The 23645-nt window shown below is 47.2% G+C and overlaps 1 protein-coding gene across 3 annotated transcripts in view; it reads left to right on the top strand.

The window, feature by feature from the left end:
- NGF (nerve growth factor) overlaps window positions 1–13396 on the top strand; it is a 49833-nt gene extending 36437 nt beyond the window's left edge. The window contains exons 2-3 of one of the 3 annotated variants that reach the window (XM_012778394.2): window positions 5813–6005; window positions 12514–13396. In XM_012778394.2, coding sequence (XP_012633848.2) covers window positions 5838–6005; window positions 12514–13251 — 906 coding nt within the window. In that variant the 5' untranslated portion in view covers window positions 5813–5837 and the 3' untranslated portion in view covers window positions 13252–13396. The remainder of the gene's footprint in view (window positions 1–5812; window positions 6006–12513) is intronic. The other 2 variants (XM_012778396.2, XM_012778395.2) reach the window with 2 other exon arrangements.
- The last annotated feature ends 10249 nt before the right edge of the window (window positions 13397–23645 follow it).

Below are 23645 nucleotides of genomic sequence, written 5' to 3'. Positions count from 1 at the left end.
TGCAGACTGTGGCCAGCCACACACAACAGATGGCCACTCACTTTCACAGCAAACACTCTCATTCTGAAGTTCAAGGTCAGCCAACCACAATGGCTTCTTTCTCCAGCTGCCTGATTCTCTGGAGAAATGCTAGAAAGGGTTTTGTAATTTACCCCAGAATCTCCCAAAGAGCCATAGGTCCCTTTCTCTTTTAGGAAAATGTGGCAAGGCACTTTGGAATTGTCAGCATTGAAACTTTCAGTGAAAAAGAATAGCAATTTTGCTGAACCTTAATGTCTTCCTAAGTCATTGGTGCCAGATGCACTATTTTCCTATTGGATATGCCAAAACCACTAAATAGTTAAAACACATCAAATTATGTGATGGCTAAAATTCATTCTTCCCTCCCCCCCATAAAAGAGCTCCTAGTCAGCAAACCTCACAGTCGTATTCCACACTAGAAAATAGTTCAAATTCCTTTTCCCTTTGTGTACAGGCTCAGGGTAAGAACTAACAGAGGAGAGAATTAATGGGAATGGTTGCAGCAAGGAAAATCACAGCAATAACACCGGCAATTACTATTATACTCTCATCAACATATTCTTAATCCCCGATGTTTCCTACTGAATTTTCCCACTCACAGAACTCTGTTGGGTGGAAACTAGGAGAAGGGGGTTGCAGCTGCCCCGGCATATTTGATGCAGTGCAGGCTGCCCTTAGGACTAGCCATTGCTTTGGAGCACAGGGAGGAGTGGTCCAACAGGTCTTTTTGTCCAAGCATTCACAAATCTTTGGTATTCAAAATTTCATCAAATAGTCCTTGGACTTATTAATAATAGGCTGACCATAGCTCTAACACCAAAGAACATTTTAAGTGGCATGGAGGAAGCAAAAAAAAGAAAAAAAAACCTTCCAATTCACAAATATCAATTATATCTAGACAATTAGCAGGTAGGATGGGCAGGAAAGAAAGGGATAATATTTCCTAGAGATTATGCCAACTATATCCTCATACTTTCTTATGGTTTATAATGTGACCATGCCTGCATTTCATATTTTCTGAGATATATTAATTACTTGATAATTTCTCTTAATTATTGGCTCATCAAAGTCAATGCCAAGCTTCCCATTCATCTTGCACAGCAGTGGCTCTTAGCCCTAGCTTTATGTTGGGATCACCTAGGGAATTTTACAAAATCCTGATGCCTAGGCAGAATCTCTGGAGGTGAGACACAGGCAGCAGGAGTTTGGAAAGCTGCCTAGGAGATTCCAATGTGTGGCCAAGGTTGAGAGCCTCTGCTGTAGAGGATTTGGGGCAGAGCAGCAGAAAGTAGGTTCTAGGGAGGTAGATAGAATCTTCCACAACGTTCAAGCACGGAGGGCTTAGGGGGATACTGATTGACGGAGTTACAGGTTGCACTGGATCAGCTAATGCTCATCACTCCCTGAAAAACTACCAACAGAGGCAGTTTCCTTAAACTATGCTTTGACTGGATTTTGAACAATTTGCCATTAATCAAAGTTTTTTCAGCTGAAGTGGGCCAAAATAGCATTGATTACTCTCAGGAGTCTTCAGAAGAGCCTTCTGCCCGCTTAGCTGTAGCAGACTCTGGGCTGGTTGGGCAGGGGTCCTGGGGTGATGGGTCCTGGGAGTGTGGTCTAGAAGGGGAAGGAGCCTGTACATACCTTTGACTGTCACATGGAAATTCACAGTCAAGCAGGCAGTCCACAGCAGTAGACTGACTCTGGGTTGGCACTCTCTCTTTGTGCTGGATCGCTCACCCCGTGGGGTGGTTAGAGTTGGAAGAGGGCCAGGGTGGAAACCCTAAAGCAATTTTTCTTAAACTTAAGTGAACATCAGAATCACCTGTAGGGTTTGTTAAACCACATACTCTTGTGTTTCACTCCCAGAGTTTCCCATTCAATAGGTCTATGGTGGAGACCAAGAATTTTCATTTCTAGCAAGAGTCCCTGTTACTTCTCCAGTTGTTTCACAAATTAAAAGCAAAGGCTTTTTGTGTCCTGTAGGAAGCAGTCAAGTGAGCTCTGCAAGTTTATTAGCACCTACTGATATATGAGACCCTTTGCATACTACTTTCACCCTCCAAGATACTACTACAATGCTACTGTGAACCTCACTTTGAGAACTACTACCTTAAAGCATGAAACCTAGGACTTGTCAGGGTCTAGAATCGGTACACTAGACTTTAATAGGATTCTTTTTTGCCTCCTAAGAAGGAATAGAACATGGTCTTGAAATGAGCTGGGATTTATTTGCATGCATTTATCAAAAGTGTGAGAGCCCTCTGATTTCTGCTTAAGTGATTACCCCATGAGAACAGGTAGGGTTTTAAAAATAGATATGTATTTGGGTTGTTTGTCCCTAATGTCTTTGCATTAGAAATAGGTAATATTTAAATTGGATTTAATTTTAGAGCCCCAAGCTTCACTAGCATGAGAACAAAAGCAATGATAACAATATCTATGAAAATCATTTAATGTTTCAGTATTCCAGACAGAGAATTTCTCACTCAAGTAGCAAACTACCCATACCAACACTGAACAAGAGAAGGCCAGAAGCATAGGGGATGCTGTACAGGGTCTTGAATATAGCAATCAAGCATCTACATGAGACTGGCAGGGGACCCCGGCATGCACCAAGGTGACTTGGGCCAGAAGTTCACATAAAGGGCCAGGAAACCTGTTGTGGTTGGTTTACAGTTGGATCTTTTAAAAAAACAGGTCTGCCTAGGTGCTGTGAAACTTTTTATTTAGACCAAACTTCTCTCTTCTTCTAAGCATCTAAATTGGAGACAATCCTAGCTTGTAGTAAAATATCCAAAATATTTTCCGGAAGAGTCCCTGTTACTTCTCCAGTTGTTTCACAAATTAAAAGCAAAGGCTTTTTGTGTCCTGTAGGAAGCAGTCAAGTGAGCTCTGCAAGTTTATTAGCAAATACTGATATATGAGACCCATTGCATACTACTTTCACCCTCCCCAACACCTCTTCCTAAGCCATGTTGGACCACTAGCCAGTTCTTGAACTCTGGGGCTCTGTGATGCCTTTCCTTATCTTCTTTCCTAATGAGCGCCTATATTCATTCTTAAGAACCCAGCTCAGATATTACCTCCTCTATAAACATGTCTCTGACTAGTCTGGCCAGATAAAACCAATTTTTCCTTCCACCGTGTTTCCATATCATGTCAAATATACACCATATGTATCACATTGTGCGTTACATGCTTGTCCATGTGCTTTCCTTCCCTCACATCTAGATTAGAGCTCTAGGACATTAAGTATTATGTCTCATTCTTCTTTGTGTCCTTAGTACCTAACACAGTGGCTGGCACAGGACTTGCAAGTTTTAAGTGTTTAATTAATGGCATGAATGAATCTCAAGTTTGGGGTGGGGGAAAGCATTACTAAAGCATTCAGTAGGGATTTAGGCTGGAAAACATTAACATCATAGACTCTCAGATGACCAGAGCCAGAGGGACCTTAGCTATTATCTGTGCTAGCTCCTCATCCTCATAGACTCTCAGATGACCAGAGCAGAGGGACCTTAGCTATCGTCTGTGCCAGCTCCTCATCCTATGGAGGAGAAAGCTCAGAGATGCTTAATGATGCCAAGTAAACTTACCCAAGAATCTGAGTGAATTGGATCAGGATGCATGTCTGTGGGTTCCAGCCTTGCGACGCATCAGGTTTAGCCAAACTCCAGATGAAGGATTTGCAGACTATATGAGATCATCTTTTCCACGAGTAATGGGACCAAATAATGCACACCTCTTACCTTAGGGAACATGCCATCCTCCCTCTCCTGTACTAAATCCAACCATGGAGAGCATGAACGTGTCCTTTGACATAGAACATAATCTCTTTAAGAGTGTTTGAGTAAGTTTTCATCTCTAAGCCTCAACCTTAATTGGGTATTGGAAGGTTTTTCTGGAACTTTCTGAGGCAAAAAATATTTTAAGCAGGGTAGGGAAGGAAGAAGAATGGAGACGCCCAGTCCTTAATTGAATGATTTCCAATAGCATGAAGGCCACTCCAGAGGCCCTTTCTACCTCCCTGTTCTCCAGCTGCTCTTCGTTACTGGGGTTTGGGGAGCCGTGGTGGCTTCTCTGATGTTTTCAGCCATAGCACAAGATGAGGCGGGGCTGAAGAAAGAGAGGTGGTGGGGGGTCCCCACTGGAAAAAGACATCATGGGGAGAGGATTTTTATAGTAGGAAAGAATACAGACAGGAAGAGGTGGGCAGGCCACATCTTAAGGATGTGGGGCATTGTGGAGGGGAAGGGAATACCTCTAACCCTTCTTAGGGAGAGGCAAAGATTTACAATGTAACCAAAATGTCAAAAACAAAACAAAACAAAAACCCTTTTATCGAGTGTTGGGCAGGTGGGAGGGGGGAGGAGGGGAAAGGAGTATACTTACATAATGGGTGTGGTGTGCACCAACTGGGGGTTGGACACGCTTGAAGCGCTGGCACAGAGGGGAGGAGAGGTGGCAGGGACAATATATGTAACCCCAACAATATTGGTACCACCATAATATAATGAAATAAAAGGAGGAAAAAAAATTCAAAGAAAAAAAGAATACAGACAGGAAAGATAAAGATTTCATTGTAGAACTTTTTGGGGAAGCACCCAGCCTACAACAAATTCTGCAATAGACATAGTAGCTCATGCATTCGTTCATAAAATACACCATGTCATGCTCCTGCTTAAAGCCCTCTGCTCCCTTCCTGTTGCCCTGGGAGAACAAGCATAGCTCCTTGCTATGACTCTGCGGACTTGCCTCTTTCTGGCTCTCCAACTCATGTTCTAGGCCTCCTTTGTTCTAGTTCCTTTCATGCTCAGCCCCTTTGACTTGTTTCTATCTTAGGACTTATTGTTCCTTTGCACTTATTGTTCCTTCTGTTTGGAATGTTCTCTCCCCCATTCCTTCTCATCCTTCAGATCTTAACTTGAAGGCCACCTCCTCAGGGAAGTCCTCATTGAGCATCCTGTCCACAGTGGCTTCTTGATGAACCCTGTAGTTGCCTCTCTCACCAGACCCTGTTATCTCCTTCATGGCATGCAAAGAATCTGAAGCTATCTTGTTGATTTACACAAGACTAGAAGCTGCACGAGAGTAGAGACCTTGTTTGTCCTATTCAGTTCTGTGTCCCCAGCACCAAGAATAGTGCTTGGCATATAGTAGGTGCTCAGGAAATATTGTTGAATGAATGAATGATGCACCTATGTGTATTGGGTTTGTAGAAGTGAGGGGAGAAAAGAAGCCTTCCATTACTTCTAGAAACTACAATCTAAAATTGAATGGAACATTTGTCTTGTTGTATCAGCTCCAAAGCTTTCAATCCTAAAATTGGACTCAGAGCGTGGTGCTCTGAGATTCATGACCCAGTTTGTAAAAGCTCCATGATATCTGTCACCATGGTAGCCAGGTTGTCTTATTTGTCACCATTGCTCATCTGCATTTTCATCAAAGCACCAACTTGCTCCATATTGTTAGGACTTTTGCTTCTGTATAATTTCTCTTAGGCTGGTTTAGAGTTGGATTTACTACAGGATCTGCTAGAGTAGGACTTGGCGTGAGTCTGGAAACACCTACACTAGGTATAAGATCGGCCATGGACTTGTGTCCAGGCTGAAACCAAGAGCTCTGGCACAAGAGTGAGAGGCAGGTGCCACCTCAAGTCCATGCAAGGTCAGGCCCCTGGCAATTTCTGTAGCCAGATTCTAGCTCCTTCCTGGGCCCTGATGCTGGTAAAATCCCAGAATTTGGAAATAAAATGTGTCCTGTTGTCATATTCCTCCCTGCTGCCTAGGTCACAGGTACCCATCTGCTGGGGAATGTGGTGGAGTACCCATCTAATGCCAGCTCTCCCCCTCCACAGAGTCTTGGCCTGTGGCCGTGCAGTCCACAGGGCTAGATGGCATGCTGGACCCAAGCTCAGCTCAGCGTCCGGACCCATTAACAGCTCTTCCAAGGAAGCAGCTTTCTATCCTGGCCACGCTGAGGTAAGCGCCTGAGGGGCGTGTGCCTCTCCAAGGTTCCTAGCTCTGGAGCTGCCAGAAGCAGGGGCCTCAAGTGCTGGAACCATCTAGCCCCAGAAGGAGCAGGGGAAGTCAGATCCAACCGGGGGCCAGCGGGGGCTTCAGTAGCTCTTAGCGATGCAGCAAATGGGGCCCCCTAGCCTGCCCAGGAGAGAAGTCCCTCATGCCCTCAGGCTGGCCTGTGGCTTCCAAGGACACATCAAGCGTCTGGGCTGCATCAAGTGTGTTAAGTAACACAGGACTCGAAGAGACGGCATCAGTCAGACCCTCCACGCGACTCTCCGATCTGTCTGAGCTGGTAGGCCTTGTGACATGGGAGGTTCACGGTCAGTCCTTATGCCCTTGGCCAGTGGAGCGGAGGAGTGGGGAAGAGTTCCAGGTCTGGACACAGTTGCCCTTCCACCTGGTGTGTGCTTGTGATCATGTTACATAGTCTTAGTGCTTGTCTGTTTCATCTGTAAAATGAGATAACAAAGCCTACCTCCTAGGTTGTTGTGATGGCTAATTAGATAATTATGCCTAATAAATAATAATGATTATTATTATTATCTCACCGCATTCATTTTCAGATATGTCTCTAAGAGTTCAGACCAGTGGATCTGGTTCCCATTCGTGCAGCCAGCACCCCTGTCCTAGAGGAAAGGAGCCCGGGAGCTCCCACGCCTGCATGTGCTTGTGCTTTCTGGCTGCATATGTCTGTCATGGGCCTTTTAAGTCCTTTTGGATCAAGTCTACATGATTCCCAGAAACCTGATAAACTAGAAATGAAAACAATTAAATATCTCAATGTTCCCTAATATCTGCATTTGTGGCATCAGGAAGGTAAAACATACAATCCATTGAATGGAATTTTTGTTTTGATATTGCGGGCTGAGTAGACGCACCCCAGGACCTATCAGCTGCAGCGTGTGTGCCTCTTTCGTCTAAAAGGTGCCAAGTCCAAGCCACAGGCCAAGCACCCACAGGCTGACCCTGCCCTTCCCTGGCTGTGTCACTCCAATTCACTTAGCCTCACCCAGGCTCATTTATTTCCTCTACAAGGTTCAAGAAGTGGGCTAGATTTGTGGTTCTCAAAAGGTGGTTGCCAGACCAGCGGCATCAGCACCACCTGGGAACTGGTTAGAAATGTAGATTCTCAATGCCCACCCTACCCCCAGACCTACAGAATCAGAAAGTCTACATCTGGGCCCATCAGTCTATAATTTAACAAACTTTCCAGGTGATTCTGATGTCCTGAAGTTCGAGAACCTCTGGACTTTAATCTCTGATGTCCCTTCCAGGCCATGCCTCCTCCCAATAAACCCGGTCTGGGAGATGCCATCAGAGGCTCTGAAGTTTATTCTGTCAATGCCTGTTCAGACCAGGATGCCTCCCGGGCACCTAGCTGGGGAATTGAGGAGCCACAGAATTCCTCTGACACTACATGCAGGCTCCAACAACCAAGAGTGTCCGAGTCTTTACAACTGGAGATGCAGCCAGTTAACATTTAGAGTGAAGGCCAAGTGCAAAACAAGAAATGACCCTTGACCTACGCTCAGAATGTGGCACAAGAGATGGAGGAGGAGGAGGCTGGATTTCCTTGGCCACAAGAATTTCCTCTCTTGCCAATAGTTAGTGACCAAGTTCACTGATCCAGTCTTGAGCCTAAGAATCACTAGCTGCTCTTGGCACATTTCTCTCGAATGCAGGAATTCTCCTACTCCCTTCTACAATACACCTCCCCAGGCATGGCTGCCAGTCTCCCAGTGCCATCGGCCTTCTTAGCTGCAAATAGTTGCCACAGGTGCTTAGCTCTGTCCAGCAGCTTCATCACCTATTCAGGCCAGGTCAGAATTTGTGAAGATCATTTACCTGGTGCAGGACATTTTTCCTATTACTGGAGTATGTGAACTACTCGAAATCCAGAGAATATACCACTGGCCCAAGAAGGGGCAAGATTGCTGGGCAGCCCACCCGTAGCTGGTCGCAAAGGCATCCCAACTGGCCTCCCCCTCCTAGCCAGGATCTTCATTCTGGGTAGGAGCAGGACAAACAAAAAGCATTCGCACATTAAATGGAACATGTTCCTTCATGTGAGCCCTGAACTGCATCCTCCCAGCTGATCATTCAGCCTGCAGAGCTCTGCTTAGTGAAGCCACACAGAGGGCTGTCATCTGCTCAGGAGAAAGGTTTCAAAGGTTGTTCTTAAAAATAAATAAATAGATCTCCTCCGTGGGTTTACATCAACCAAAAAGAGAATGTTCTTTTCTAAACTGTGCGTTGTATTACTAGAATATAAAATACACTAGTTTTTTTTTCTTTTATTTACTGATGTTTTCTTAAAAAGAGACTTTTCAAACATTTTCTAAAGGTTATAGGAACACGCTGTCATAAGTAAATCAAATATTTTTTTAAAAAAATAATTTAATCTAGAACTCAAATGAGGTATATTTGAGACATTTTCAAGTATTAATGAAACAATCTGTCCATGATACAAATCTCCATTGTAATTAAATGTCACCAGGCACCACTTGGTATCTTGACAGTAAGTTAAGAAACAGCATTAGACTTTAAGAACTTTGTAAAGTTAATTCAGTAGAGTCAGCAGCTGCTAGGCAAAGTAGAAAACTTTGTAATTGTTTAAAATCAAAGAATGTCAGAGTTGGAAGATACCTACCTTAAGCACCATCGCTCAGATGGAGAAATTAAGGACCGCAGAAGGCAGGAGACTTGTGTACACGCTCGCTGGTCCTTAGAGCTGTGGCTACCTGGGAGTGGGGGTCACGTGGAGGCAACGGAGATGAGTATGACGCTTTGCTGCCTACGGAGAGTTTGCCCTCTAGGAGGGAGGATAAGAGAACACAACTGCTGTAAGACAGCATCAAGGAAAGGCTTTAACAGATGGAGAAGGGAGAAGGTTTGTCTCGTTGGAATTAGAAAAAGCTCCCCAGTAGAGGTGGCACTGAAGTTGTTGCAGGACAACAGGGAGGATTCTGCCGGCAGACGTGGAGAGCGGGAAGACGCAGGGAGGGCAGGGAACAGGCAAGTCGGGAAGAGTCTGAGCAGGGCAATGGTGGGCGAGCACAGAGCAGGAACTGCCCCCAGGAGTTCTGTGTGCCAGGAATGCAAACTATGTGAGGGGAGCAGAAGGAGGCAGGGCCCCTGTGCCAGGCTGAGCAGGCCCTACTAGCTCGCTAGACAAGGGGCTCAGCACCAGCTCCTTTGCACAGGGGGATGTGATCAGAGCACAGCTTTAAGAAGCCAAGGGGTGGCCAGGGATAGGAGGCAGTGGAAGAGGCGAGATGAGGATCCAGGACATTAGGTGGGAAACTGTTTCCATAACCTGAACCAGGGGCCCAGAGGTGGAATCTTAATAGAAAGGAAAATGCAGTTTTAAGAGAATGCAGCCAAAGCAGAACCAAAAGGGCTGGATGGAGGGCAGGGAGGAAGGAACAGAGTCCAGGGATGAGCAGAGGTTTGGAGCCGGTGGATGAAGGAGTAATGATTCCAGTAATGGCAAAAGGAAGCTGAAGTGAAGTATGTTGAGGAGGAGGGGGAGAGAGGCTCAAAGGTGACAGGAGCTGTGAGTCTGCTTTGTAAATCGTCATGTGGTCCAAAGTGGGGCTGCTGCTGAATACAGAGGGGGGAGAGGGGAGAAGATGGTCCTAATGAGGATTGTGAGTATGAAGAGTTTTGTTTTGGATGTCTTGAATTTAAAATGCCAGTATCCATGGAGAGTTGTTCTCAGTGGTTTAGACGTTCAGAACTGGCTTCAAAAGAGCAGGTGAGCTAGGGATCCAGGTATGGGCATCAGCTGCACAGAGACTTCAGTGGACTCCTTGGGAGAGGATGAGCCCACCAAAGGGGAGACTGCAGGATGGGGTGGGAACCTCTTCTCATGGGGAATAGGGAGCAGCATGTCCCTTTATTTCCATCAAAACCCTAAGTTTTGGTCAATTATTTTCATTTCCTTATCCAAATTCTAACAAGTGTTACTAATTTCTAACAAGGGATGGATTTCAGTTTTATTTCTTCTCCTTTAATCTACCTGATGAAAGATAATGTGTACTGAACAGAAGAAAGAAATGAAATAAGGAAAGGAGCAAAAGCAAAGGGCTTGAATGCGCTGCCAACTGAATATTCAGTTCTGGAAGAGTTGGCAGGACATTAATCTGCTAGACCCTTAGCCAACAGAACTGGTGATAGTCAAAAGCCCAGATATGCCCCTGCCTTCTCTGCAGGGTCAGCTGGAGATCGGAGCAAATAGAAATACTCTTCAAACTGACAAAAGAGAAAAGAATTTGGTGGTTTCCTTCTTGGTATTTTACCAAAGAGCTGCCTATTTCCAGCTGAATAAAAGCACAGTATTGAGGAGAAGAATGCATTGCTTTAAAGCAGATCAGAAAAGCAGCATGTAGCCATATGCACAAAGTCCAAAAGAAACGATGCACCGTGGTAGAAAAAGGCAGGTGGTATGCTTCTCTGGCCACTTCCATTCACTCCATTCACTCTCCTTATATTTTTTGAATACCTACTATATACGCCAGACACTGCACACAGCCCTGGAAATACTGAAATGCAAACCACACAGCTTCTAAAGCACTCTCAGGGAGACAGGCATGTGTCTCAGGAAGAGAGGGGAGAGGGTTATGCACAAACTTCCCTAGAAGACAAGGGAGAGCACGCCAAGGGCTAGAGTAAGCAGACACACAGGTAAGGAGACACAGCTCTGCCCTCCAGGACCTTACAGTCAGGGGGGACGATAATAATGGCTCTGAGTCTGAGAGAGGTAAAACCAAAAGTAGAACTGGAAAAATATGAAGTCCTTGATTACAAGAAGATAGAAATAACTCTGAATGAACACAGATTTTGTGAACACCCACTTAATTCTAACATCTCCTGGGAATAGTGTTTATTTTCTGCCTTTTATCAAGAAAACTAAGGCTCAGAAAAAGTAAGTGACTTCCTTCTGCTAACAAGTGGTTGAGTAGGAATCCAAACAAGGTTTTCTAACCTCAGAGCTAAAGCAGAGTTCTTTACACTGATTTAGTTGGAGAGAACACACATACATACTCACAAGTTTGCTATTCTGAAGTTCAGAATGGAAAGAGATCACTTTAGATTGGAGTGATCTGAGAAGGCTTCAAGGAGCAGGTGGTATATGTGCGAGGCTGGAAAAGTGGATAGGGAGCAGAAAGAATGGGAGGGAGAGATGGGAGAAAGGAGAGAACTGGAAGTTTGGAGAGCACTATGTAGGAAGCCCCTAATCCTATCCAGAAGATCTAGGGAAGCTCACAAAGGTGGTGACATTTGCTTTGCATCTGAGGTGCGCAGAGGAGCTCCACAGAAGCAGGTGAAAGGCAGGAGCAGAACTAATTCCACGACTACGTGAGGAGGTGGCAGGATCACTGTAGGGGTCACTTGTGGGGTCACTGTTGGGTAACTACAGCACAGTGTGGAGCCATCTCAGGGACAAGTAGCTTCATACCATTTGGCCTATACTCATATAAGAACATACTCCAGAAATAAAATGAAAAAAAATGTTTAGGAATGGAAAAGAAAGGGAGGAGGAGGGAGGATGCATGGAAGGGCAGATGGCTTAGTAAGGGTCGATTTTGGGTTCTATTTCTGGTCCAGTTTTTATTTGTGACTTTAATGTTTTAGTGGTCAGCTAATTTTCTGTGAATCGGTTTCCTTATATGTGAAAGAAAGATGATATATCCTAACCTAACTCACAGACTAATGCAAAGATAGAAGTGAGCACATTTGAAAAACGTAAAAATATGACACAAGGAGAAATCATTATGTGTGTCATGTTTATATGTGTAAGATGGTAGCTGAATACATTCATGGACTAAGATGGTCCCGGAGCCACAAAAAGGTTTAGGCCAAACATGATGCTTTGGGGATGCATGACAAGGATTCAGAGTCACCAGATCTTAGAGTAACCCAGTGTTGAGGCTTCGAGTCGCACTCCCAGCTGCTCTTCCCAGTGCCTTCTCAGGGGACTTAAAGCTGTGTGGCAGGCGCAGCACCATCACATCAAGGCACGAGCGCTGCAGAGAGGGGTCACGCTTGTCCCACCTGCCTCCCTGGACCACACACACACGCACGCACGCCACCTCCCTCAGCCACCTCAAGCTGACAGTCACAGAACTCAGAGCATCTTCCCAAGTTCAAGCTACTGGGCAGAATTTCAGGGGCTTTGTCTCTTCCTGGAAAAGCCCACCCCTTAGATGAGGTGACCAAATACCCAGGTTGTCTGAGTCAGCCCTGGTTGACGCCTGTTGTCCCAGTGTAAGTATTGCCAACACCCCCTTTCACTCTCAAAAGCTGCCCCAGTTTGAATATAAATTCTAGGGTCCCCTTACCCATAGGCTACCAGGTTAAACCTTGCGATTCTCTTGGGAGGTCAACTCTGAAGGACCCAGAAACTGCGCTTTGAGAACACTTAGCACTCCATGGAGTAACCCTCGTTTCTTTCTCATTCCAGGTGCATAGCGTAATGTCCATGTTGTTCTACACTCTGATCACAGCTCTTTTGATCGGCATACAGGCAGAACCATACACAGAGAGCGATGTCCCAGCAGGACACACCGTGCCCCAAGCCCACTGGACTAAGCTTCAGCACTCGCTCGACACAGCTCTCCGCGGAGCCCGCAGCACGCCTGCGGGGGCGATAGCGGCCCGGGTGGCAGGGCAGGACCGCAACATCACCGTGGACCCCAGGCTGTTCAAGAAGCGGCGGCTCCGCTCACCCCGCGTGCTGTTCAGCACGCAGCCCCCGCCCGAGGCCGCGGACGCCCAGGACCTGGACGCGGAGGTCGGCGGCGCCGCCCGCTTCAACAGGACTCACAGGAGCAAGCGGTCCACGACCCACCCCGTCTTCCACAGGGGGGAGTTCTCCGTGTGCGACAGCGTCAGCGTGTGGGTCGGGGACAAGACCACCGCCACGGACATCAAGGGCAAGGAGGTGATGGTGCTGGGAGAGGTGAACATTAACAACAGTGTGTTCAAACAGTACTTTTTTGAGACCAAGTGCCGGGACCCCACTCCCGTGGACAGCGGGTGCCGGGGCATTGACTCCAAGCACTGGAACTCGTACTGCACCACGACTCACACCTTCGTCAAGGCGCTGACCATGGACGGCAAGCAGGCCGCCTGGCGGTTCATCAGGATCGACACGGCCTGCGTGTGCGTGCTCAGCAGGAAGGCCGGGAGGAGAGCCTGACCTGCCGCCGCCCCTGCCCCCGCCGCACCCTCCTGGGCCCCTCCCTACCTCAACCTGTAAATTATTTTAAATTATAAGGACTGCATGGTAATTTATAGTTTATACAGTTTTAAAGAAAGCATTATTTATTAAATTTTTGGAATCATCCTGTGCGCCAGTACTCAAGTCCTTTTCTTCAGTAAGGCCATCAGCAGGTTTTGGGAAGATGTGGGGTGAATTGTCGGCAGCCAGCCCTAGCTACCTCTAGGGCCTCCCCTGGAATCTCACTCCAGTCCGCTAGGACTGCAGTTCAGGGAAGGCTGACGGGGTTCAGGTATTAGCCTGAGCCGGCATGATTGGGAAGGGAGGGCTACCGGATTGCAAGTGTGTTCTGCATTCCGGAGCCAAAGCTACCTAATCCTTGGATTACGCGCCCCACAGCGGGGACCCACGAGCCTGATTGCTTCACTTGGGGAAGTTAGTGGAGCTTCATCAGATCACCACTGGGCTTGGGGCTGCCCCGGGCAGCAGAGAGGCCCAGGCTTGGTCCTGCAGGGACTCACTAGATAGACAGGAGGAGGTTTGCACCAAAGACCTGTGAGGCTGCCTATTTTTAGAGGGAGATCTGCTGTCTGGAAGAGCTGTAACAGAATAATCTCATGAGGCTGTCACGGTAGATCTGATTTCATGTTAAGATTGCCTTCGTACTAATGGCTGCCCCCCAGTTTATCCCTCAGTGGCTTCCTGCAGAAAGACTTCATTACCCCAAGAAAACATTAGGGCCTCTGACACTCTTGCCACCCACTGACAGCCGTAGCAGCGACTTCCAGTGGCCCCAGCGTTGGCCCCAACAGCCAGGGAAGGCAGAGACCTGTTGGGAAAGAGCTTCTGACAACTTTTTGATTCTTAACTGGTTGATTTCCAAAGGCCATGGGACCTGTAGAGAAGAGGTGGGGGAGGAAGGCTAAGGCGAATGGAGTGAGACCGTCACAATGAACGGGAAGATGCGGCCCAGCCGGGAGGGAGCAGTGGCTTTCTGTTCCTCCCTGGCAGGGGAGATGGAGCAGGGGACAGAGAGAGAGCAGAGGGCTGCAGGGAAGGGGAGGGGAGGGCGCAGCAGGAGGAGGAAGGTGTGTCCTCTCTCCTTCACAGGCATGCCCCTGCCTCCAGCAATGTCACCATCCTGGGCAGTGTTTGTGGGGTTTTTAGATGTGCTCATCACCACTGACTGTATCAAGAGCATCTTAGAGAGAGGTGAAGGTAACAGAGAGACCGCCAGGTTCAGCCTGGAGCAGGACTCCACCCAGCCTCACATGCCACCTTCCCCTGCAACTTTCATTTGGTATTTTCCCTGAAACCACATTTTTCCCCCCAGACAGAGCACTTATATTTGACACAGACATTTTATTCTCCCATCCATCCCTTCTCCCCTCCAAGGATGAAATGCCTACTCTGGTGTTCAAGAGAACAAGACCAAATTGTCCATCCGAGAAATAAGCAAACGGTCGTATTCTTTCCCTCTGCAAGGCTCGCTGTCTGCCCCACCCCCACCCCATCCAAATAGGGCAAATTAGAAACGTAGGGAGCTTTGGCACGAGAGCCATTTGATCAGGGTAAAAGCATGATGAAATGTGCTCTGTTTTTTCTATCAAAGCTACTGCAATTGGAATAAAGATTTATGTTCAAGAAACACCAACCAGAACATTCTGTGCTGAGATAGTTGGTGAGATAAAGGCCTGGGGAGGGAGCCCTCCCACTGACCTGGCTTTGTGGCTTTTTACTGGCCTCCAATGCCAGTGGCCTCGGTCATTTCGGGCCCCACTACAAACAGTTCCTGGGGGGAAGGGAGGGCTTTCTCTTAGGGCTGGACAGGCCTGCAGGTCCCGGATTTGGGGAGACAGGAGTGGAGAGGGAGGCATGCAGGAGGCTCCCATTGGAAGGGTTTGTTTGTGAGCAGCTACACTAGCAAAGAGAGTCCTGGAGAGCTGCTCCCGGCACTGCCAGACACTTGGGACATTGAAAAAACGTCTTTGGTTCCCATGGGCTGCCTGAAGGGAAGACCCTCTGTGGGGGGAGGGGAGACGCTCTGAGGGAGGACTCAGGCCAAGGCCTCCTCATCTCCTCCTCCCCATAGGTAAGAGGAGGGCCTCCCCATCCCAGGAAGACCACCTGCCTTCCCAAAGGCACAATCCGCTCTAGGCCGAAACTCCGGAGCCCCAGCGTGGGAGACAATGTTTTCACTCAATACGAGGGGATATCAGTTTGGCCCAACAGCCTTGGAGCCGTCCAAAAACAACCCGAGCGCAGTGGTTTCCGCAGCCTGGGCTCTGCTCCCACTCTTGGGGAGAGCTCCGACCGGCTTTCAGACCCACCCGGCTGCCCCGAGAGGCCGCCCAGGGTCACCAGGGCCCGACACTCGACACTCGAGCACATTGAGAAAACAGCTCCCAACCGCCCACCGCGCTCTGCCGAGCAGCGGCAGCTGCACGTCCAGCAAACTTTTCCTTCCAGTGCCTGAGATTTTCCTGCCCGGGTTCCCCGAAAGCCCAGAGGGTGAGAGCGGATCTCTCTCCCCTGGGCGACTTCCTCCACACGCCAAAGAAAACTAGCGCGCACCCTGGCCGGTCCTCATCCCACAGGGCGCTCCTGGCAAGGCTCAGGCCGCCTCGGCAGGGGGCAGAGCTCCTGGCTCTGAGTGAGGAGAGCGACAGGGTGCCTGACTCTAGTTTTCATTCCCAGTCTGTCCCTCTGACCGCCCCTGCCTCCTCCCAGAGCGCCAGCCTCCCCTGGGCCTGCTCTCCTGTTGTGGAAATCCTGGGGACGGAGTTTCAGCCACAACCAAGCGGCCACTTCTATTCCAGTGGAACACAGGAGTGTTCCTCCTGAGAGTCTCGCCACTCTCTCCTCACTCAGCACAGATGCATCGTCAGAGGAGGATCCGCTCAACACCTGGAGTAGAAGACAGGAAGGCAGGGTCTGTCCCCTTGGGTGGCGTGCTCTTTGCTCCCTGGAGAAGACACAGCGAGGCAGAAGAAACAGACCTGAGTGGAGTGTGTGCGCTGTCAAGAACACGGGCCTGGACTCAGCACTGACCTCTGAGTCTTTCTTCCACTGGCCGGAGTGAAGCAGTGGGAGGCACCGGCGCTCAGAGCCGAGGTCATCCGTCACCCGTGGTGCCGAGGAAGCAGCCTGGTGTGGCAAGGCGAACTCTGGGCTCGGTGTCAGCAGAGCTGGGTTCTGGCCCCAGCTCCCCCATTTCTATCTTTGAAACCTTGGCAAGATACAGCTCCTCTTTGAGCTCAGTTCTTGCAGCTGTGAAATGAAAACAAGCATTCCTATATCTCAGAGTTGTGAGCATGAAGCGAAACTGTTTGAAAACAGTCAAGTCCCATGCAAGTGGGAGCGAAATAATTTATTGCAAACTTAACAACTCTGTGTTGATCACAGGAGAGGATCAGCTATGTTGGTGCTCACTAATTATTTTCTGCTTGGCACATGTGTAGCTCAGGTAAGGAAAATCCTCTGGTCAGTGGACATCGTGGAATATAGATGGGTCAGAGCCAGCTTCAGGAGGGGAAGAGTAAGAATAGCAACCCTTTAGCTTCAGATCTGGCCTAAATCTGGGCTCGGGAAGGCCACCTGGGTTCTAGAAGTTCTAGTGCAGCAGTTAAGAGCACAAGCTTTGGAATCAGACAAACGAGGCACTTTTGCTAAGACTGTGTGACTTTAGCAGGCTGCTTAACTTCTGTGACAACTAATACTTGGAAACTTTCTGACAATTTCTTCATCTGTGCATGGAGATAATAATAATGCTTTCCCATGGGGCTCAGAGATAATTAAGTGGGATATATACATCAGTATACACAGTGCCTAGCATTTAAGGAGTGTGTAATAAACTTTAGTTTTGAAAAGCAGATTGATTGAGAAACTCTGAAAGAACGTTAGAATGGGGTAGAATAGCTTTCCACAGTTTGAGAGGGTTCATGAACAGACAGTTTGTATAGATGTAGCATAGGTTCAGCTGTGACGAGCAGTGCTAATAGTGACCATTAGCATTTATTAAGAGCCTACTATGTGCCGGGCATAGTGCTAGGCACTTTATGTGGATTAGCTCTGAGTAAGCCCCTGGGTTCTGACACTAAAGACTACCTTACACAAGTGGCCGGGAAGGCCGTGCCTTCTGTTCGTGTGTCCTCTGCCAGAGAGCTGCTCCACAGCTCCCGGGCTGTGTTTGCTCCTCTAACCCTGGGCAAGCTTACAGGCCATTGGCTCGGAGAGTTTCCACGTGCCAGGCACGTGGCATGTGTTTCGCTCTAATTCACTTGAGTCTGCAACTGAAAAGCTCTGATCTTCCCAAAGTTCACCTGAGTGTGTGAAGATGGCTCAGGGGGCCCAGGGCCAAGAGTAAGTTGGGGCAACCATCTCACACACAACAGCAGCCCGAGGAGAAGCCCTCCAACCCAGGGCTGCTCCTTAAAGTCAAGGATGTGTCACATCTGCCTGGACATGGACCCAGTCTCGTATGTGGCAGGTAATCAGTGCCTTGGAGCAGGTAAGACAGAACTCGGTTTTCATCTTTTTCTCCATCACTACCATCTTCACCCTGTTCCCTACCCTCTGCCCCTACCTGTGTCAGCAGTCAATGAGTTCATGGTCTGAGTTGAAGACGAGGTCCTTCCTGAGGCGTGGGAAGTCCCTGAGCAGCTTTCAGAGGTTGGTGTTACAGTGAGGAGTGAGATCAGACTGTCAGGGTCAAAGCCTGGCCTCACCACCAGCTTAGCTGAGTGACCTTGGACAAATTACTTAATGCTTATCTCTCTGCACTTCAGTTTTCTTGTATGTAAAATGTGCATGATAATAATAGAACTTACTTTGTTGTATTGTAAAGCACTTGGCCCAGTGTTTGGCACATAGTAAATTATTGTTTATAAACCATACGTAAATATACAGTACATGTATACATACAGCTATATATATATACATATACAGCTATATATATACACAGATATACACACAACATATGAAGATAGCATGTCTGTGTGTGTGTGAGAGAGAGAGACAGAGAGAGAATAACTACTGAAAGCTAAAAGGCAGCCAGAAAGTGGACATTCTACACTCTCATGCACCCACATATTGACTTAAAAACACAGAACAACACACAAACCCATCCAATAAACATTCTAAACGATAGCTACAGTAGTATGAAGCAATCAGATGGAAAGAGTAAGCCAGAAAAGACTTCCTGAAGGAAACAACAGTGTTTGGAAAAAGAAGTTGAGTGAAATTATTGTCCTGTGCTGGGACTTACTCTAGAATTACAAACAAGGTAAAATCCAACCAAGAGGCTGCCCAGCCCTGGGTGGGAAAGGGAGAAGAGCTATCTCTATTCTCTCACCTGGTTATGAGCCACAACTGGCAAAGGAATTAGCTTCTCCTGCAATTACAGACCTTGGGAAAATTCAGAGAATAGCTATGTGAAATCCTATAGGAAAACACAAAGTCCCCGTATGGTTTCCACAAAATCTCGTCTCTGTTCAGACCAAATACCAAAGAGCTGGTCAAATATCTTTCTGAAGACGAGGCCTTCTCCAGCCACATCATCTGGTTTCCTTGACCCCAAAATAAAAAGGAAAAAAAGGCTCTGTGAGTAGGTGCCATGTGCCCCTGGCTCCGGGGGTGGACTTGGGTGGGGGGCCAGCTTAGCGCCTTGGCTAGCGTTTGGTGCCACAGCTAAGTGCAGTCTCCAGCTTGGCGGCCTCTCCCCCTTTATCTCGCCCCCACCATTCCTTTCACTTTGACATAATGAAAGTGCAACTTGCACACTGTCTCGAGATTGCATATGATAATTGGAAACATGTGTCTGAGCTGGCATCCCTTCAAAGGGCTTTGGAGCTCTGACTTGGGCCGTCTTCTGATTGCAATAGCAATCCCCCAAGCTGGCTCTCCAGCCCTCACATTCCGTCAGCTGCACCTTAGTGTTAACTCTTGCCAGGAGAAGGCTGCTGCAGCAGAGCTCATTCCCGGGGCTCTGCAGAGGCTGGCAATGACGGTGCCCCGAATGCACGGCAGGCTCTGGGCTTGGCATCTGAGACAGTAACAGCGAGAATCAGCAGGTCCATTTCCCTTTCGGCAGAAATGGCACATGGATGGGCTGGCACCCAGGCAGGAACCTGGGTCTTTGAGCCATTGCCTAGATTCTCAAGGGGTGTGATGCTGGGATCCTTTCTGATCCAGCAGGGTGCTTTTTAGCTGCAGTGAATACCAAAATGTCGTTATCTCACCAGAAGACTCCTGAGGGAAATGCAGAATCAATGGTGACTCTCCACTGCAATCACACCAAGTGTGTGACCGACGGGAGAAGCTGAAGGGCCCTATTCAGTTCAGCAGAACTGACTGCACACCTGTGACGTGCAAGGTGCCATGCTAGGCCCAGAGTAGGAAGAGGGGTAAGATGGGCCCCCATCCTCCAGGCCCTTATATCCCAGTTGGAGGCTGAATAGAAGATCTGGGCCTTTCAGCTTTCAGTCTGGATATACCCGCATACTACACACCCCCAGCCCCAGCCCAGGGTGGTAGCCTTGAATACCCCCTGGTGTGGGCAGAAACCACCCTCCCCTCCCCTGCACATAGTACCTTGGTACTATGCTTGTTCCTGACCTGCTCTCATGCCTATCTTACTGAGTTCCAAACTCGCAGCTGGCCCAGTGCCCCTAGCCCTGCTCCTGCCTTGGGTTCTCTACAGAAGTCCTGAAGATCTGATTTAGTAGGTGAGGGATGGAGGACTGAGATCCTTCTAACAAACCTCAGCTGATACTGACAGTCCTGCTCTGGGGAACACACTTTGAACAGCAAGGTCCTACACCAAATATGCCTCCCATGGTCCAGACCTCAGTTCTCACTTAGAAACTTTGACAAGACTCAACTCTTTGGTTCTCAGAGTCCAAATTGACCTTGGGTAAAGCAGTCCTGGCTCTAACTCCACCACTGGGAATCCAACCTCTGCTATAAGCTCCCAGGCCCGTGTCCCACAGGGTCAGGCCTGTTGTCCTCCCTTGATGAGGAGAAGCCAGAAAGGGGCCCATCTGACTAATAGCACACTGGGAAGAATGTGACATGGGTAACAACCAAGTCCAGAGGGGTAGGAACACATCCCAAATGGGAGCTGGGGTGGAGGCAGGTGGGGAAGACAGTGTGGGTTGGGCCTTTGAGGTGTATTTGGCAGAGGGGCGGAAAGGGAGCCAGGCACCTGCCACATAGCACCAGGCTTGGTCCTACTTGCAGGAAAAAAAGACCTGGTGACAAGCAAAGCACCACAATGGAGGTCCAGATGCAGAGTTTTCCCTCTCAAAGTAAATCTGAGCAAGCTTCCTCTCTTCTCTTCCTCTCAGTTTCTTCTTCTTGATAACAAGCAAGGAAAAGTCACCCTCCTCAGTGTCAGGCATTCTGGACTGTCCTAAAACTTCCCAGAGGGATTGTTTTTACTGCAACAGGGACAGTTTATATAACACTTACATCAGCAATGGCTGTAAAAATGAAAGATGTCACAGTTAAATGTATGAAACAAGTAGTTCCCATCAGTCTCAGGGTTTGTCTTCCTTCAGCCTTCAGTAGATGAATTCCATCCCCAAACCATGTCAGCAGTCACTTGAAGCACTCACAAACCCCTAACCAGACCTCTTGATGGCCCTATGTGGAGTTTCCACCTCAGGCTCTTACCCGCAAAGGGCAATATACAGTTTACTTACAGTTTGTCATATTGGAAGAATGTCATTTAAAACTAACAACCAGTTCATTCTATTCCTTCTCTCTTTAGTTGGCTCCTTTCTCAATCCATAACAGTTACTGCTGTAATCACAATCTCCCTTTCATCCACTAAATAAAAATGTCACTATTTTGGGTAAAAGATTGTGAACACAATAAAAATGAGGCCAATGATTGCCCTAAGAGAAGCTTTAAAGTATTGCAAAGAATTCAAACCACCTCAAGTTTATCAGAACAGATGGCCGGTAAGTCCTCTGAATTAATAGTTGCTCAAAGCAATAAAATTAAAGTAAATGTTGGCTGTGTGTGCCAGAAATCATATATTCAGATAACCCAGGGAATCTCTTTGGTTTACATCTAGGTATCTGGTGCCACAGAACTGCAGCCTCAGGTGGTAAATATAAATTTATTTGTAGAAAATATGTTGTTTCAGGGACTGTTTGAAGTTTGTATTTTTTTAATTTTTATTTTACAACATGATTGTACACAGAGCAAGAGCCAGAAGACCAAAACGTGGGCAAAACACCCCCTAAATCAGCCTTGCTCACTTACCACACCAGCCTCTGTTCAGCACAGGCAGAGACTCCAGATGGGAAAGCTATCAGGTGGCTGCTGGTTTTCTTCTTCTGGGCTTACCTTTCACTTGGGTCATTTTCCTGATTTTTCTTCATGTGTTCTGGGAAGCTGCCTCTCCTGTTAGACAAGACTTCTCCAGAGAGCAGTAAGATTCATGGCTGGGGAAAGTGATGATAAGACAGAGGTCTATGAGCAAGAGGGCCCAACATACATCAAAGGGTTTGGATGACTCGTGCTAACAGCAAGCAAAACTCTCTTCATTGAGAGATTTATTTTACATAGACTTTAATCATGGCTTTATTGGGTTGTGGTTTGTGTGTATTTAGTGAGTCACAGAGGTTTTTAGAAGGGAAAACCTTTTCAATTTTTGTATTCATTATAAAAGCCTTTGCCCTATGTAAGGCCATGCCGTAAAGACACAATTAAAATGGAATACCCGGATTCCCATAGAAAGAAAGGAGAGTGTCAGAAAAAGAAGATGATGTTTAAATCAGAATCCTAGCTGTGCCACTGGGTGAAGGAGGCCCGGCCTGGTGACATGTGCAGACCACCTGGACGATGGGGTAGATCTGAGTGCTGAATTTTTTTAACAAAGACACTGTGCATAGGTCAGGTGACAAGTAGTAGGAGGTTCAGGAGGGCACACTGAGCACCACTGCCCTCAACACACACACAAGCTACATATTTACATATTTATTTCTGCCCTATACATCTGCCACTTATTCACTGGTGGCGGGGAACCTTATTCCATTAGCTTATATTGGCCCAAAACTAATTCACCTGGTTGTTTTTTGTTTGTTTGTTTTTTACAAATTTATATTTTGGCAGGAGAGAGGTGAAGAGAGCAGAGAGTTTAGCAAAATAGTGTATGAAAGCAGAATCCCTGGGTTCAAATCCTGGCTCCCCTACTTAATAACTACATGACCTCGAGCAAGTTACCTAAGCTTTGTTCCTTTATCTGTAAAATGAAGGTGATCCTATACAGTAGGATCCAATATCATCTCTGTAAAGTGCTCAGCATATTGTTACTTGTCAATACTACCTTCTACTCACATAGAAGTAAACCCCATGGCTTCATTTTGTTAGGATGACCAAGAAGGATCAGAGATTTGAGACTGTCAGGGAAGAAAAGGTAACCCACAAATCAGTTCTTACCCTGAGAGGGAAAAGTAGCAAAGAAGACGAGAAGGTGAAATGGTAAGAAAAGAGACCACCCAGTCCACTATTGGACAGCTCAGATGTTGTAAAGTCTCATTATGTTGAACTAAAAATCTTTCCCCAACATTTCCACCCATTCACTCAAGTGCTGTCCCTACAAAGTGTTCTCTGGAACAGCACATGGAGTTGGCCCACGTCCCTTCCTATATGAAAAATCTTTGAAAATAGCTACTATGCCCCCCCCACCTAAATCTTTCATTTCGCAAGCTAGACATTCCCCTGTCCTTCGATCATTCCTGTATGATGAGGTTTCTAGGCCCCTTACTATACTGGTCAGCCCCTTCTGGACACACTCTAATTTGTCCATGTTCCTCTTAAAATGTGGTGTCCAGAAGGAAACACAATACTCTAGATGTGGACTGGCCAGCACCAATTACAATGGGACTATTAACTCTTTTGATCCTCAGAGCATATTTCTATTAATGGAGCCTAAAATTATACAAACTTTTTCAGCAGCCACAACACACTAGGTTTTTATTTTGAGTTTATGGCAAATTATAACCCTTTGGGTTTTTTGTTTTGCTTTGTTTTCTTACTACTGTATTATTAAACCAGGACTCCTCCATCTTGCACTTTTGCCAGTCATTATTTAGCTTAAACACAAAAGTCTGGCTAACTAAAAAGTGAGACTTAAAGTCTTTGTGGGCAGGAACTGTTTAACTCATCAAGGATATTCCAGAGTCTAGCACAGTGCCTGGCTCACTGATATGTTAGCTGTATCTTCTACCAGCTACCTCCCCCCAGAGTGAGAGCTTAAGGAACAAAGACACCAATAATGTGCTAGGCAAAAGCTTAATCTTTACTCCTAATCATAGCAGTAGCCCCCAAATCCTTATGATGCCTCCCATCCTGACAACCTA

Source organism: Microcebus murinus, chromosome 2, assembly GCF_040939455.1.
Source record: "Microcebus murinus isolate Inina chromosome 2, M.murinus_Inina_mat1.0, whole genome shotgun sequence".
In the NCBI taxonomy this organism is placed as follows: domain Eukaryota; kingdom Metazoa; phylum Chordata; class Mammalia; order Primates; family Cheirogaleidae; genus Microcebus; species Microcebus murinus.
Note: the sequence above shows the minus strand (reverse complement) of the source record. Positions and strands in the feature narration are given on the sequence as shown.